The sequence below is a fragment of the Parasteatoda tepidariorum genome, chromosome 7 (genome assembly GCF_982258835.1).
Source record: "Parasteatoda tepidariorum strain Cologne lab strain chromosome 7, Ptep-v5.0, whole genome shotgun sequence".
Classification (NCBI taxonomy): Eukaryota; Metazoa; Arthropoda; class Arachnida; order Araneae; family Theridiidae; genus Parasteatoda; species Parasteatoda tepidariorum.
The window spans coordinates 84,913,793-84,930,998 of record NC_141761.1 but is presented as its reverse complement, the minus strand read 5'-3'; the positions used below and the strand labels follow the sequence as shown (position 1 = coordinate 84,930,998).

General features: G+C 27.6%; 1 protein-coding gene across 3 annotated transcripts in view; it reads left to right on the top strand.

The window, feature by feature from the left end:
- Duox (dual oxidase) overlaps positions 1-17,206 on the top strand; it is a 201,744-nt gene that overhangs the window by 101,634 nt on the left and 82,904 nt on the right. For all 3 annotated transcript variants that reach the window (XM_043045166.3, XM_043045167.3, XM_087168163.1), the window contains exons 5-6: positions 14,560-14,764; positions 15,167-15,333. In XM_043045166.3, the coding sequence (XP_042901100.1) occupies positions 14,560-14,764; positions 15,167-15,333 (372 nt within the window). The remainder of the gene's footprint in view (positions 1-14,559; positions 14,765-15,166; positions 15,334-17,206) is intronic.

Genomic DNA, 17,206 nt, shown 5'->3' with positions numbered 1-17,206 from the left:
AACTACATTTGATAACGTATTTTTATTAAATTCATGCCTAATATTTATTATTTTAACAACTGATACTATCTAAATACAAAAAAGATTATCAGTAAAAAATAGGAAATATTGCGTTCATAAAATATCTATACATACGCTAGAGACCGTTAAACTCTAATTAAGATAAAGCAAACTGTTTATTTCTCTTTACTTTTCCATCATTATTTTTCAATAATTATATTTATTCAACGACAAAGTAGGTTATTTACTTCATATTACAACATTTGTCTTTAAATCACTCTTTTCTTTATATCCTAAATTACCTTAAACAATGGTCACTTATGTTGATAAATAACACTGTTAGCAGTGCGAAAAAAATTCGAATGTTCTTTTTCTACACGCACATGGATAAATGATGAAAATGTACATTATTATTCAAATAAATACTGGTTTGAATGCTGTAAGATTTTTTTGAAGGACAGTATTTCGTGAGAGTTATTCATTAAATCGTAAAAATTACGTTTAAACCTTGTACTTATTGGATATAATCTAGTTTTTCGTTCATAAATTGATTGCGTAAAATTTATTATTTTGCTCTGTTTTTTTAATTGCTATTTAAAGACTAAATTAGTCTTTGTTTAATTTATTAACCTTACTTCAAAATAATAGACAATTATTCGTAGGGTAAAAATATTAATCCGTAAATTTTTGCTCTTTTAAATATCCGCCTAATACAAGAAAATAACAAATACATTTCTAATCAGAGACTTGTATTCTTTTCAATGAGACATATGTTCATCGATACCGAAGCTATTAAGTGTTTTTTTTTCCATCTCGATTTCAAATTTATTTCAGTTAGTCACATTAGCTGATAATGCCGTTTGATTTCTTTACCAAGAGTATGTAAATAAGTTTGGAATAGTATATTCCATTTCTTCTCATTTCAAATAAACCTCACTCATTTTTCAATCAGTAGAATACTTAAACATACTAAAAATATTTTTCAAGTTAAGACAAATTCTTGTATAAAGTATTTCGTGAACAAAATTCGGTGAGGATAAAGCCTTATGTGCAAAAAGACTATTGCTCTCATTCAGAAACCATGCTAATTGGGTACTTGCAACTCGAGAAGAATATGTAATTTAGTCCAACCATATGATCTAATCAGATTTAATTGGGTGCCAGTTAGTAACGTCACGAGTGGGTATCGAACCTGATTGGCTCTTGAATCGACGAATAACACGATTTATCCCTGATGACATCGTTTGCTGGTATCCAATCGAGGTTAAAGTAACACCGCGATTAAACTAATCTTAAATCCGGATTTAGCAGTCCTGCTAACTCTGAAAAAGAGCATCATGCTTAAAATGTTGCAACCTCGAGCATCAACATTTAAACATTTTTGCTTAATATATGAGAGAAACTGCCGAAACACTTCAGAAGTATAATTTTAACAAGTCAAGAAATTTAAATATTTAATGAGAAAAATATAAATCTGATTATTTGTCATTTACTTTCATACTGTCATACACTTTTGTCAATTACTTTCATAATCATATTTTTATAGTTTTGAAAGTATTATTTAAAAACCATATGACTTTAGTGAAATACATTAGTTATTCTCTAAGCTTTCTAAAATATTTTTAAAAAAATGAAATTAAACTCTTTTTATAGGTAGGGGTAATTTCTTTCGGATGAACTAACTGATATATATATATATATATATATATATATATATATATATATATATATATATATATATATATATATATATATATATATATATATATATATATATATATATATATATATATATATATATATATATTAGTAATTAGTTTAAAAATATATAATTTCTACATACACTGAAATGGTCGTAGCTAAGTAGTAAATCTTCTGGTTTAAAGAACGCTTTTTTTTCTACCTGAGAGGTCGGGGTCCAAATTCCATCTTAGATATTTTTTCCCTCCTGTAAAAACACACACAATAAGTTTTCGTCTTACAATTTTCGTATGTCTTTTTTAACATATAAAATGAGATATTAGTTTATAAGATTTAGAGTTTAATACTAAAATTTTCAATAAGTTTTAGTTTAACCAATATCTCTCTTACTGTTGCAAAATAGGATATTTTTTAGTTCATAAATAAATATATTTTCTTGATACATGAACATACTTCTAATGAGAAAAAAATAGGAATTTTTTAAATTGTCTCAAGTATTTTTTTTTTTTTTTTTTTTTTGAAAAAATGCTTTCGTTGTGAATTATTTCTATGTTCCTACTATCTTGATTGTTGTAGTAAACTTCAGCAAACTTCATTAAACATCCTAACATTTCCTTTACCTTTAAGTATATGGATTCTTGATTATTTAAAAAAAAAACTCTTTGTTACCCACTTGTAAATAAGATTTTTCTTTTAATTTTCTTGTTGATCAACTAATAAAGTATTTAGGGATCACTAGATAATAATAATTACATGATGTTGAATTATTAAATAAGAAAAAAAAACAAATTTTTTTCTGAAATAATAATTGGCCAACGGCATCTCACCCATTGTGGTGGTCCTGAAAGAGTGGATACCACTTCTGGAGAACGCACTAGGTCTGCTCATGTGTGCGCACTTGTGCAGCTCATTGAAAATAAAAAAAAGTTTTTGAAATAAAGAAAATAATTCAATTCGAAAATAAATTTTAATAAAGTGCCTTAAAACTATTGCGTCTGTTCAAACTTCGTACTTTTTAACTGCAAATCAAGAACATTTATATTAAATAAAAGCATTTTTAAAGATGCTATAAGAACTATGTTTTGTTTAATGAAGGAAAGAAGACTGGTTCCTGTGACATAAATAAATGTACAACAATGAAAAATCGTGTTTTGCCAAAAATATATTTTTTTAAATGCTTATCCTAACTTGCACAATGTTTTTTTTCTTCTTTTTATTAAAAATGAACCACAAATGAACCGATGATTCACATAGCGGGCACTCTGTTGTTTTATGCTTAAATCCTTTTAACTTGCAACCTTGGATGTATTCCAGAGCAAATAAAAATGAAGAAAATAATTCGTTTTCATGAAGCAAATTTATGAGAAACTCACTTCGATTGTGTTATATTGAGAGAAAAATTATGAATGACGAATTCCTCCGGCAGTAAGCCAGACATGAGGGAAATTTTTCCCCGTAACCTGTTTACTATAGCCAATATTTTGAATTTTTTTTAATTCACGAAAAAAAAAAGAATATTAGCCTAAACTACTGAATTTTAAATGTATTTCGTCAGGCTTGGATAGTTTTAGCCTATATTAAATGAAATTTTATTTTTTAAAATCTTATATAAAGTCAAGTTATTATTGGAAAAGTTTACTGAATTTTGTAAACTAAAATTTCATTTTTTAAACAAAAATGAGATTCCAGTAAAAAATATAGAATTTAATGTGGGGAAAAAATTAATAAGTTTATCTAATCTATACAAATTGTTTCCTAATTGCGTAGAGGTAGGTATTTCGCTTTATTTTTCGTTAACAATGCGAGTATATTATAAAGTTGCTTACATTAGTCGATGCAAATTTGTAAGACAGATAGATATTGCAGATGGAGTAGTTTGACCAATTATCGAATTTTTCTCTCAAAAAGAAATTATCTCAATTTTAAAAAAATTAACAGATATTTAATCCATCTATTTTATCCATTTAAAATATTCTTTTAGCGAGTTATAAAAAACTTTACTAGTGCAACATGTTTAATGTCACTTTTTCTAACGCCTTTGGCAGAAGGTAAACTCGAATATTCACAGATTAGTTCCTTCTCCTTAATAGTTCCATTCTAAATATGTAAACCCCGTAGTCCGTTAAGCATTTCTAAAAAACCTCAGATTCATTTTATAGCTTTGTAGTTGAAATAATCTTATCTAGTAACAGAGATGCCAACTTGCTACGGACAGCAAATATATATTTTAAAGTGGCAGTTTACCAATTGTGATTCTTGGTTTAAGAAATTCAATTTAGTAGATCTTTATCCACCACTACTTCTAAATAATTCGTAGGCTTATATAATTCATCACTTTTTAGTCTTATGTCATGCTGTACCTTTCAAAAAGCAAGCAAAAATAGTTAAATATTTTCAAAATTTACTTTGTAGTAATTTACCGTTTTTTTAATTACTTTGGCGTGTCTGGAGCAGTTGGCATCTCTGTAGTAATGGGAATGATTTCATTGTTGACCAAACTTTTGTAGTTGTCTCTAATTAATTATTTTACCCTTTTTTGTAAGTTTTATAAAATTGTTGAAACAATTTTTAAAGTTTTAGGCAATGGAATTAGATATAAATTGAAAGTATCATGATATATGATACTTATTCTGCTGAAAAATATTATATGATATGATGACGCTTTAAAGTTTAGATGTGACCTGTATCCTTACTCCCTATACCTAGAGCATTTTCTGCATGTTGTGACTAAAAATAGATTTCAACAAAAACGATATTTTTTGTTAATAGTTCACGAATTAAGTCTTCATATAAATAGATATTTTATCAAACAGCTCAAACTATTACTCAGTATGTTAAAAAGTTACAGAAAGTGATAAAAGTTAAACTGTTTATGAGCAAGTGCTCGAAATACCATTGTTAGAAGTTACTTCATTTTAGTCACAGTAAAAATATTTTATGCATACGTTTTCTCCCACGTTATTTATAAAAAGAAAAATAAACGGTATGTTGTGGGAAAAAGAAACGCGAAAGTTCTTATTCCACTTGCTTAGTTTAAAGTGGTATTTAGAGCAGATAAGTAAAGGGTTTGGTCGTGATAAGTTTTATTGATCACTTTTCAAGTGATGCTTATATTAAAGTAATTACGAGCGTAAGGAATGAACATTTTCTGGGACTTCCCAAATGCATTCTTCTTCGGTGCTTCTGAGTTTAGATTATCATTCTCTGCCTCTATTTTCTTCCTTTTTAATTTTCCTATACATAATTAGATACTACATGTTAGATACTTTACTATCATTTGCTCAATCTTTCACTCTTGAAAAATTATTTTTAAAAAAACCTTACTTAATAAATTGACTGCTTTTTTTTTCAACAGAAATATATGTATCTTTATTTTCAACAAATATTTACGTGATTAAGAAATTTGTCACATTTTTAACTCAGTTTTAAAGATTAAAAAAAAGGAAATGTTGTTTAAAAATTGAAAACAATTTTTTTTCTCTCTTGTTTGTTAACGGGTCTAATAGTATGAAAACTATTTTTACTGTAGATTAAAACTCTGGATTTAATAAACACTTCATTCCCATATTTTTACTCTTTTCATTATTTAATAATAACGTTACCGTTAAAAATAAAAGTTAAAGAATAATTGTATTTGACTTATTTTTATTTTAGAAAATTTTGCAGGGTTTCTTACATGTAACAAAAAAGTGACCAAAACGTTATATTTTTTATGCCATTTATAAAATCATTTTACCTCCATTTTACAGAGGGAAGCATTTTTTAATAAATATTTAAAAAAAAAAACCGGTAGAAGGATGTAAAAATTTTAACTACTTTTCTAGATCTGATATTGAATGTTTTTTTTTCTATCAAGGAGGTATTTTGCATAATTTTTAAAATTTTGAAATTAAGCACTAGACCGAACATTGCTATTTACCTAGAAATACCGAAGGGACCAGTTAAACCCTTCCCAGATTGTGTGTAGATCAACAAGATGTCAAAAATCTTAAAATATAATCATACATAATTTAAATAAAACTTGATCGATCGTCGAAATTCGATATTAGTTTTTAAGATCTGGTTTACGAAAATATTTCATTAAACGAAACACTGGCTATCCAATTTAACGTATACATTAGTTTCTTAGATAACTGAATTTTCTTTTCTCTGTAAATAATAAATATAGATAAGTTGAAATACCCATGTTTTTTTACCTCATACTGGGGTAAATATACCAAAAGTTTACCGTTTGCCCAAAACTAATTGGGGTTATGGGATACCTACCGAAATTCATATGGGCAACTTTGGCCTCTCTCGCCAATCTAGGTATAAGATTCTATGCATACGTTCCTATAAGATTAAAACATGAATGATTAAAAAATCACATAAATTGGATCAATAATTATGAAAAGTCAAAAATACTCAACTTCCAGGAAGTTATTTTTAAATTACAGAACAAGAGCCGTGGTGGCTCAAGGGATAGAGCGCTTGCCTTCCAATGAGGTGACCCAGGTTCAACTCCCAGCGATGGCTGAGAGATACGATTTTTGCATCCGCCACGCAATGACCACTGTGCGGACGTAAAAATATCCTCATTGGTAGACGGATCATGGGCTAGAGTCCCCTTGCCGTTTGGTTAACCATGGGGGGAGTTCGTGGTTTTTCTCTCCATGTCACATAAATGCTGTTTAGTTCCATAAAAAAGTCCTCGACGAATGCAAATTTCCTCCAATACTTGATCCAGGAGTTCCCGTGTCTTCTGGATTGAGTTCAAAATTACAAGGTTCTGCAGTTGAACATCAGTAGTCGTAAGACCAAAATTGTGATGGATGTTTAACGACGGTTATGAAATAAAATTACTCAGCAACGAAAAACGAGAGAGGCTGAATTGGCTCTATCCGTCTTTCTAGTGTTAAAATTTAATCGAAAATAAATATCAACAATAAACGACTGACAAAAATTGTAATTGAAATCTTATTTACATTTAAAAAGTTGCCAAAATTTAAAATACACTGAAAAAAATTGTTCCCCATGTTAATCATTAAAACATATTTTTTGAGTAATAAATTCAATGTGCATTTATCATTGTCATTAGGTTGTACTTCGAAGATTTACAATTCCAAACATCACATTTTTCTTTGTAACTCATAACCCCACGTACCGCATTCAATGCTTTTAATCTTATTTGTTTTTATCATATCAAATCCCATGATGCATTCCTCGTGTCGATCAAACAAGCATAAAATAATAGTGATTTTTATTTCTTTTTCAATTCCCACAAGTTAATCCATTCATTTCAGACGAGGTCTTTCTGCAATAGAATCATTTGTGACTGACAAACATCACTTAGAAAGAAGAAAAAAATCCTCGGTTGACAGGTGCAGGTTGCGTTGCTTCACCCTCTTAGTTCCCACTAGTTACTCTCATAAATAAGAAAACGAATGACAGAACAGTAGTCATAAAAGGATTATGAATCATATTGAAGACTTGGGTGGATTCGTTTGTTCTTTGGATTAAATCATTCTTTAGGAATGGGATTAGCCTCGTCACCCAAAAGAACAACATCTGCACACACCTATTTGTTTTTATTCTTGTACGATATTTGCTTATTTACTTAACTAGATGTCACAAGCAATATCTGGTTGAGATAATCTAGATTTATAAGGCAACCTTATACTTTATTTCTCTCAATACCCGGATATTTTTATAACAGCCCTTTTTGTTTATCACTTTACTATTTTTTAATAAATTACTTGGTTGTCTTTTACAAATGCTAATAATTTTTGAGTTGTTATAATAATTATTAAAAGCAATATCATCTGTCACATTTCTCAACTCTATATTGAATTAAAATCTGCCTTATATGAAATGCTAATATATTTTTTTTTTTTCATGTAAACGGACCATTCTGAATAATTTTAGATCTAATGATCAGATCTTCACGTTCAAAGACTCAATCGTAATTGTTTAAGAGGGTGGCCTCAAATATGCTAATTATTTAGTGCAGACAATATTTGAAGTAACGAAATCAGACTCAAAAATGCACTTTTTCAGAATTTTTAGCGACGGTTTCGGAGTTTTGACCTCTGAAGTATAGGTAGACGCAATCTGGGGAATATAGTCCCAATATTTTGATCTTATAAGAAGAAAATATCGCAAAATACATGCAAAATACAAATTTTAAAAGAAACTTAGATTATATTAAAAATTCGATTTTTCAGGAACTACTCGATCGATTTTATTTAAATCTTGTATTTTAATTATTTTTTTAACATTATTTTGTATTCTTGTATTTTAATTATTTTTTCAAAATTATTTTCCTGTATTCTTGCATTTTAATTATTTTTTCAAAATTATTTTCCTGTATTCTTATTTTAATTATTTTTTCAAAATTATTTTCCTGTATTCTTGTATTTTAATTTTTCAAAATTATTTTCCTGTATTCTTGTATTTTAATTTTTCAAAATTATTTTCCTTTATTCTTGTATTTTAATAATTGTTTTTAATTATATGAAGTTATTTTTTTAAATCAAATTCTTTCAAATTATTTAAATAAAATATTTTTCTGAGATTTTGAAATTACATACAATTGCTTTAATATTTATTGCGAATTTTTAATACATTGCTTTTATTTGAGTATTAATTACGAAAGATGGACAGACTAGAAATAATAAAAAGGGAAAGTTACTTCAAAGAAATAAACTTGCGATTTCTACAAATTAACTATTAGTGAAATGTTTGCTTGATAGCATTTTTAGTGCAAATATTAAAATATACTCTGCATCTGAAGCTATATAAATGAAGTTTATATCGTTTAAAGTTATATTGATAAGGTCTAAATTGTCTGAAACTATATTGAAATACTACTGTTTATTTACCATTAACTTTGATTTAGCATACCTTGTGTGGTCAGCCATAATATGCTTAAAGATTCAAAATCTAATTATTTGACCAAATGTTCTTGAGAAGAAGAATCATACAAAAGATACACAATCTTTAAACCAAATATTGTACATTTTCTTCAGTAATCTTTGATTGAATATGTTATATTATTTGACTATTATTTAGAAAATAAAGTTTAAAATAATTTAGATTAATTTTACATAAAACTTTTTAATTTTTTTTTATATTTAAGGACGGTTCGTGTGTTAACGATCTCCAATATCAAATATCTGAAAAATTTCCATACATGGTGTAATAAAGAAAAGAAAAAAATATTGTATTATGGTGTTTAAGTTGCATATAATCATAACCCCGATTTTTTTTATAATTTAGATAAATGAAACTTGAAAAAAGTGCTAACATTGCTAATCACGGCCAATCGAGATTACGACAAAATACAATGTTATCAGCTCTTAAATCTTTGGCTACTGGAAATTGGGCGTGTGTTCCAGGTATAAATGACGGTTATTTGGACGTCGTTGGCCAAAGATAACGTCGTCCAAGTGATCACCTTTAAGAAAAATGTGGTTTTTTTACCGATCAATCAGACACCGATTTACACAATCCCAAATAACTAATGGCATATATATATATATAAACAGCTGCACGCGCAAAAAAGTGATTTAAACTGAGGTCAATAGAAAAAATTAATTGGAGAAGTGCTGCAATATTTCGATCAGGGCTAAAGAGAATAGAAGGGCTAGTTCACTCCTTTGAAGTATCTTTCGCCGCGCCGATCCTCCGACGTCACTCTAGTGACGTCACTTTGGCGCAAAGCTCGCACTTTTACTTCAAGAACGGAGCGTTTGGCCTTACTAGCTCTAACTAATATTGGATCATTTCTTTTTGCGAGATATTCTAAGACATTTGTTATTTTCTATAATGACTTTCCTCAGTCTTTGCAGTGAATTTACAAGAATTTATAACTATTATCGAAATGCCAGTTTGCGCGATTGCAACTTACAAAAATTCTGATATAAAAACAAAAGGAAAAAGTATAATTTTTCGCGTGTTCCCTAAAGTAAATGAACAACTATGTAAAGAATGGATTCCGAAATGACACAGTTAATATAAAACAGCAATACGTTTATTCTGTCGTAAAGAACTTTTATAAAAATTCATTATCTAAATAGAAACCGCCTCGTTACTTCATAAAGAAAGGCAGGTGAAAAGAATTAAAAAATAGATAAAGTCAAAGAAAATTAAAATGTAAGTAAAAAGTATAAATAAAATATATAGTATATAGTTGAAATTCTCCTAATTTCATAACATATTTTTTAATGTAGTTATTCTAAATATTTATGATTTTTTTTAAAAATTATATTCTCTTCAATTTAAATATCTATAAATTATATCATTTTAAATTTAAATGTCCATAAACAATTGTAAAATTTCTAATGTCATTATGAACCTAAATTATTATTTTGTTTCAGTAATTAGCGTTTAAAGTTGATGTTTCCTAATGATTAAGTATGAACAAATTGCTATTAACGACATATTTTAAAATCAGGGATTCTTAATTTAACTTAACTTATCTTTATAAAAGAATATGTAGATAAAAAAAGTGTCGATATATGACTTCATTTTTCTTAATAGTTAAAGTTAAAACTGAACTTTTTAAAATAAAGTATTTATCGTGTCATTTTCACCAACTAGCAAAACATTTTTATAAGTTTAAAATGGTATTTTTTTAATATAATAACCAAGAAAGTTTTTTTTGAACTATGTTTATGAACGGAAATAATGTGTTAATTACGTAAAGTTTGAAGGCTAATGACCAGAAAAGTCTAACTTATTTTTACAAAGAGAAAGATGCAAAGTTATCATATCTTTGCTTGCGATCTCCGAGATCTGTGGACACAGTGACGTCATGAGGAGGGAAATCGTAGCTTCAGCTCTAAGAGCGGAGTGAACTAGCCCTTGTATTCTCTTTAGCCCTGTATTTCGATAACCATAACACTTGATAAAAATATGTGAATTTCATTTTAGCTTTATTTCAATTCATTAGATTTCGTTAACAACATTATCTTTTTCCAAACTAAAACAATAATTGTTATTAGTATTAAATTAAACTAATAGTGCATTTTTTTAAGAATGAATTTTATTATAAAATGAATACTTCTGTCTGATATTCTATAATTGTTTTATACTCTTAAGACCAAGAGTAAGTGTGAGGGTTTGCTTTTAACAAACACGTTAATAAATAAGCTAATAGCATTTGATTTTGATAATTTCTTATCTGAAATGTTAAAATACATATAGTCGTAAAAGCATTTAGTAGGGCTTAAAGATCAAACAAAGTATTCTTAGGTCTGAAATAGTGATTGGTACTTGTGTTTTTCTCTAAAGTATTGCGAAAGGCTGGTAATTTAAATTATGCTAAAAATGTGCAAGAAATTTAGGATTTTATATGAAGAATTTGATTTATTGTATAAAATTTGAGTATGTTATATTACAAAAAGATTTGTTTTAAGTATTTTTCCCATAAAAATACATATTAGCTACATATATAGCTACATATTTAACAAAAACCCTGAAAACAATTTTTTTAATTATTCGAAAATTATTAAAACCCAAGAAAATATTTATATAAATGGAAAAAACTCAGTGAACTTATAAGCGGTTATAGCATACTCGGGTATGAAGGATGCAAATTAAAATTATTCAGTGTTCATTCTATCGATGTGAAGAGCAGTGTATACGCAAGAGTATACGCAAGTATACAGAGTATACGCAAGATCTTTCTCTTATTTGTTATTCTTAACATAAAATTTGAGAAAAATATTCCTCATGTAGCTATACAAAACACTATTAACTTATGAAAAATTATCTTGATGAATTTAACCGTAGTAAAATGTTTTAGCTAACTAAGCATATACGTTTTGAAAGTAAGAAATTATGAAAATTTCACAAAGGTTATTCTCGTCAGTTTCATAATTTTGAATTGTCTTAAAAGAGAAAGCTACAGATTTTCTTTAAAAAAATAACTTTACACTGGCTCAACTTAATCTACACTTAAAACTTAATTAATGAAACTTAGTTTTAAACTTAGTGAAAAGGAAAGCTATAGTTTAAATTACAGAAATCATTTATATGTGATTTTGCAAACACATGAAAAGCGCTCCGACACGTCCATTTAATAAATTCATTTTACCTTAAAGCAAGAATTGTTATTATTTTTGATTTTTTTTTAGTGTCTCGTTATAGAAAAAAGACATAATGAGATTATTAAAATACGTAGTTTAAATAAATTTTTAAAAAAAATATTGTTTATAAACCAATTAAAGTTCAGTGAAACTCTTGATAACTTGTTTAAAATTAAGTACTTTCTAATGCAATCACGAAAACTATATTGTTGTTTTTTTATTGGGTAATTCGCCACCTCCCTCCTAGATAATAACTCGAATGAAGGGTTTCAAGCTAGATGACCGATATCTCTGTTTTTAAAGCCATAAATTATTCCAATATCACGAAGCTATAAAAACTGCTGCGAAATTGTAATTATTTCCTTGCAACTATGTTCACAAGAAAAAATCTGTGTTTGAGTTTAAAATAGATCAAGAGATAACGATCTCTTTGTGTGGTATTACCAACTTATATTCAGAATAACAGAACACTCGCAAAATTATGGAGCGTATTTTCCATTATTCAAATACAATTGCTTTTAAAAACGATATTATTTGAGCGTTTTGTTAGATTTAGTTTTAAAAATATCTGTAAATCATTTTGATAGAAATTATAAACACGCATTTGCGTGACAGCATTAGCTAGTAATAATGTTGCTCAATGTGAAAAATAATAATGGTGATTACAAAAAAACATTGAAATAAAGAGAGACTGTTTGATTTTTTTTTGTCAAAAGAATACTTAGAAAAATAAGTAATTAAGTTTGGTTATTTTATTTAAATATATCAATGAATGTAAGAGATTGTGAAGCAAGCGAAGTAAGTTAACTCAATTATGAAAAGCGGAAATTTTTATTCCATCAATGAAAATTTATAAAATGTGCTATATCTACTTCCATACGTGACTTTTAACAATTATTTTTAAGAAACGTTTTCCTTGCATGCATATTATTAACTTACACATTACCTTCAAAAAATAGGCATTAATCTTTTAATGTACTTAAAAAGTTTTATCAAAATAATTTTTTGTAACTTCTAGTGCAGCGTAACTTCTTATAAACTGGCAATATTAGTTAGCTTAAGATAAAATCTGCAAAATTTATAACTTTTGTTTCTTCATGCAGCGTTTTCTTAATATTTTTTTTCAATTGATCAAAAACATTTTATTTAATGTAGGTTTAGAATATTTTAGAAATTCGAAATGTTTGCCTTGTGTAAATTATCGCATATTTATATTATAATTCACGTGGAAAATAGTTGAGTTTTAGTTTAGAAATATTTTAGGTTCAGTATGAGTGCTACATTTCTGTTAATATGTTAACTTTAGTTATCCATATTGATAGACATATATAGTTTCCACGAAATATTTTAACGAATATATTTTAACCACGTTAAATGATTTTTTTTAATTTTTAAATGAAGTTGAGAAGAATATGGAGCCGTGATGGCACTAGCTAGGGTTCTGAGCTGTGATAGTAAATAGCTGGGGTTCGATTCCTGATGGCGGCTTGAAGCCGCCCATCGGAAATAAAATTGATGGTTGGCTTCTAGGGAAAGTAAAAAAGGCAGATGCGCCATTCCTATCACGTTTTACCATCATGCCGATGGTCAAAAAATTGTAGTTTTCGACCTCCAAGACCGCCATCTTGACCCACTATAAAATGTTGCTGAAATACTTCGCTTTACTTTTACGAAGCGAATGGAAAGAATCTTGTTTATTCTTATAAATTGATACAAAATATTTTGCTTAATATTTTTCTATAATGGAATGATTATTAGTACAGCTGTTTGGTTCAATGCAAAAATATTTGTAAATTTAATGTGTTATTCTTTTATCAGCCAAAAAACTTTAAACATTAAAGCTAGAGTATTCTTGATAAAAAAAAAAAAATTATTGCTTATCGAAGCAACTTTCCTTTAAAGAGTCGTATTAAAAATTTCTTTTTTTTTTCAAATTTTTAATTCGTTTAAATAATTGTCATACAAATGCCTGAATTTTAAAAAAAATTTAAATTTTCACGAGAAATTTTTTAATATTGTGAAATATATGTACGCTGTTAAAAACTTCGGATCTAATTACGGTAAAAACTCCATTATCCCTGTTACGAAACATAAAATCTGATATATTGTAATTTTTGCGATAATAATCATCGTAAAATTCACTGCAATTTAATAAATAAATGCTGTAAAAATCATTGTATAATATTTTACTTCAAAAATGGATTTTATGATAAAATGGATTTTACGGATGTTGCTCCCATAGTACCGATACTTCATACCGTAATTTGATCCGGAACTTTTTACAGTGTAAGCGTTTTTAACTAAACACTGTTATTAATCTTCTTATATACTTCATTAAAAAATTTGAGCATATAATTTTATACAAAAACTTTTATTTACACCTTTTCTTTAAATTAATCATTATAAAGGCTGTCTGTTCGCTTTAAATGGTTTGGCCACACACAACTTATAAAAAAGTATACCTTGCATAAAAAAAATTATTTTTTTGAAACTTATCCTCACAATGTTCAACGGATAAAATTTTTTGGCATGAGATGAAAAAAAGATACCTAATTTCATAATCAAATTAAAAATTTAAAAGTTAATGTTATTATACTGCTTATGCTTAATTAACTTTTTTTTATTCAAACACATCTAATTGGTTTCTTTACGTTTCATTCTTAATCTGATTTTGACGTACTTAATATTCAAACTTTTACAATTTATTAAGCTTTAGTTATACTTTTTATACGAAATCAATTTATCTAAACAAATGTGAATATTAAAGATGTTTAAATTTTATTTTCAGCTGAACCAAGTCACCAGTTGGATAGATGGTAGTTTTATTTACAGCACGAGTGAGGCATGGGTCAACAGTATGCGTTCTTTTCAAAATGGATCCCTCCTAACTGATCCGAGTGGCAAGTTTCCACCAAGGAATTACGCGAGGGCTCCTCTTATCAATCCGCCCCCAGCGAGGTACTTGGGAAAACTTAGTCCAGAGAGAATGTTTCGTAAGTTTTTTTTCTTTTTTCTTTTTGACTAATTACTTCTTGTCGAAGAAATGAAATTTTAAAATCAAACAGCAAACTAATAGTTAACTCAATAAAATATTGTATTACCCATTTCAATCGAAAGATTACAACTGTGATGTCAAGTTTTACCATGGTAAGTTATGATGTTAAATTCCAACAGATTTTCCTTTGCATTATTCAATTAACTAATTTAAAGAAAAAGAGAACTCAAGTTAAAATTTAATTAGACAATTACCAAATATCAAAGCATAAAGAGGTCTTAAGCTTAAAATGTTTCATATCAGGAAGTATAATCAGGAATATTAAGCTTAGTTTGAATGTTATGTGATTGATAGTTTCTGTTATTTACAAACAGTTCAATTTTTTTCTTTTTTGTTTCAGTTCTTGGTGATCCTAGATCCAATCAAAACCCAGCATTGCTGAATTTTGGAATTTTATTTTTTCGGTGGCATAATGTTGTAGCTGAGCGAATTTTAGAGCAACACCCTGATTGGTCAGATGAAGAAATTTTCCAAAGAGCTAGAAGATGGGTCATTGCAACATTACAGGTAAATCTAATTGTTCTTTGCTGCCTAGCATTTATGTCCTGCAAACAATGTCCTGCAGCGGTTAAGGCACAGACTAGTCATTGTGGGGGACTGTTTTGGGTTTGATCCCAGGAGGAGGCGTGAAGACCACCCAGTTTCAGATTGATGTGTGCCAGCTTATCTGAGAAGTAAAGACGGTTGGAGCACAATGCTGCTCACATTGCTTCCATCATGCTGTTGGTCACGAAATTATGAAGCCTCAACCTCTATGATCCCTCTCGCCTACAATGGGCTGTTGAGGAAATGCTTTTGCCTTAAAATCCAAAATCAATAAAATATTAGGTAATAGGGGAAAAAACAATTTTTTTTGTTTATTCAGTTCATAATTATTAATAAAACAATATAAATATGTTTTTGATAGACTCCTTTTTAGACTCATATTAAGTATTATATGGTTAAAACTACCACTATATATTAATTTACACATAAATGCCATGAAATTCCATATTATTTGAATGAAAAAAATGACAAACTAATGAAATGACAAGAAAAATTACAAGCTTTTAATGACTAGAACTTAAACTTTAAAAAGCATAGAACATTAATAAATAAGGTCATAAAATAGTATACGCCTTTTATGACTCATAAAAAGTAAAATAAGGTTAAAACTACCACTAAATATAGTATATAAAAAATAAAAACCATAAAATCTGACAATTTGAAAGAAAACAACTTTTTATAACATAAACTAATAAAATGACACAAAAATTTACAAAATTTTTGTAGTATTATTCAAAGTAAAGCTGTTAAAAATAGAGAACGTTAATATTTAAGATCATAAAATCATGCAAGCCTTTTATAACTGGTATAAAGTCTCAATATGTTAAAACCAACGTTAAATATGGTAGTCGACAAATAAATAAAAGTCATAAAATTTCCGCACATGTGAATGAAATCAAACTTTAAATAACTAATTAAATGACACAAAACTTTACAAACTTTTAATGATAAAGATTGTAAATTTTAGCAACATAGAACTTAAATTTTTAAAAATATGGAGCTTAAATTATTAAAAGTATAGAACGGTAATATAGAAAGTCATGGTAAAATTTGAGCCTTTTAATGACTCACATAACGTTATAAGAGGCTGAAACTGCCACTAAATACGGTAGTCTACTGATAAATAACTGTTAAAAAATTCCAACCGATTTGAATGAAAATAAGTTTTAAATGGAAAAGTAATTAAATAACACAAAAGTGCACATTTTAATTAATTACACATTTAAAATTACACATTTTAAATAATATAAACTGGTGAAGTGACACAAAAGTGTGCAAACTGTTAATAATATAAACTGATAAAATGACACAAAAAGTTACAAACTTTTACTAATTAAATCTTAATATGGAACGTTAATATTCAAAGTCATTAAATAGTTAGCCTTTTATGACGCATATAAAGGTTGATATAATAACTGCCATTAAATATTTTTTAACTTCTTTAATTCTAGCAGCAGCACTTGATACATATCATTCTCTGAAGCGTAAAAGCTCTCCACACAGACCCATAAGGAATAACAATAAATAATGTTTGCAAATAAGAGAAACTTCAGCTGATTTGAATGAAAACAAGTTTTAAATCACAACGTAATGAAAAGACTTAAAAACTTTTGCTCTAACAGAAGCAGATCAAATTTTCCCTTTTAAAAATTTCCTTTCAATTTTTAAAAAGTCCTTCTGAAAAGCCTTTTCTAAAATAAAATTTCTAAATACAAAACTAAAAGATTAAGTCAAACAAAAATATATCCAACTTCCTTCTTTTCATTTTTTCATTCTTTTTATTTGATTCATTGTCCTTTATAACATACTTTAAAGAACAAATTTTTAATTTGCT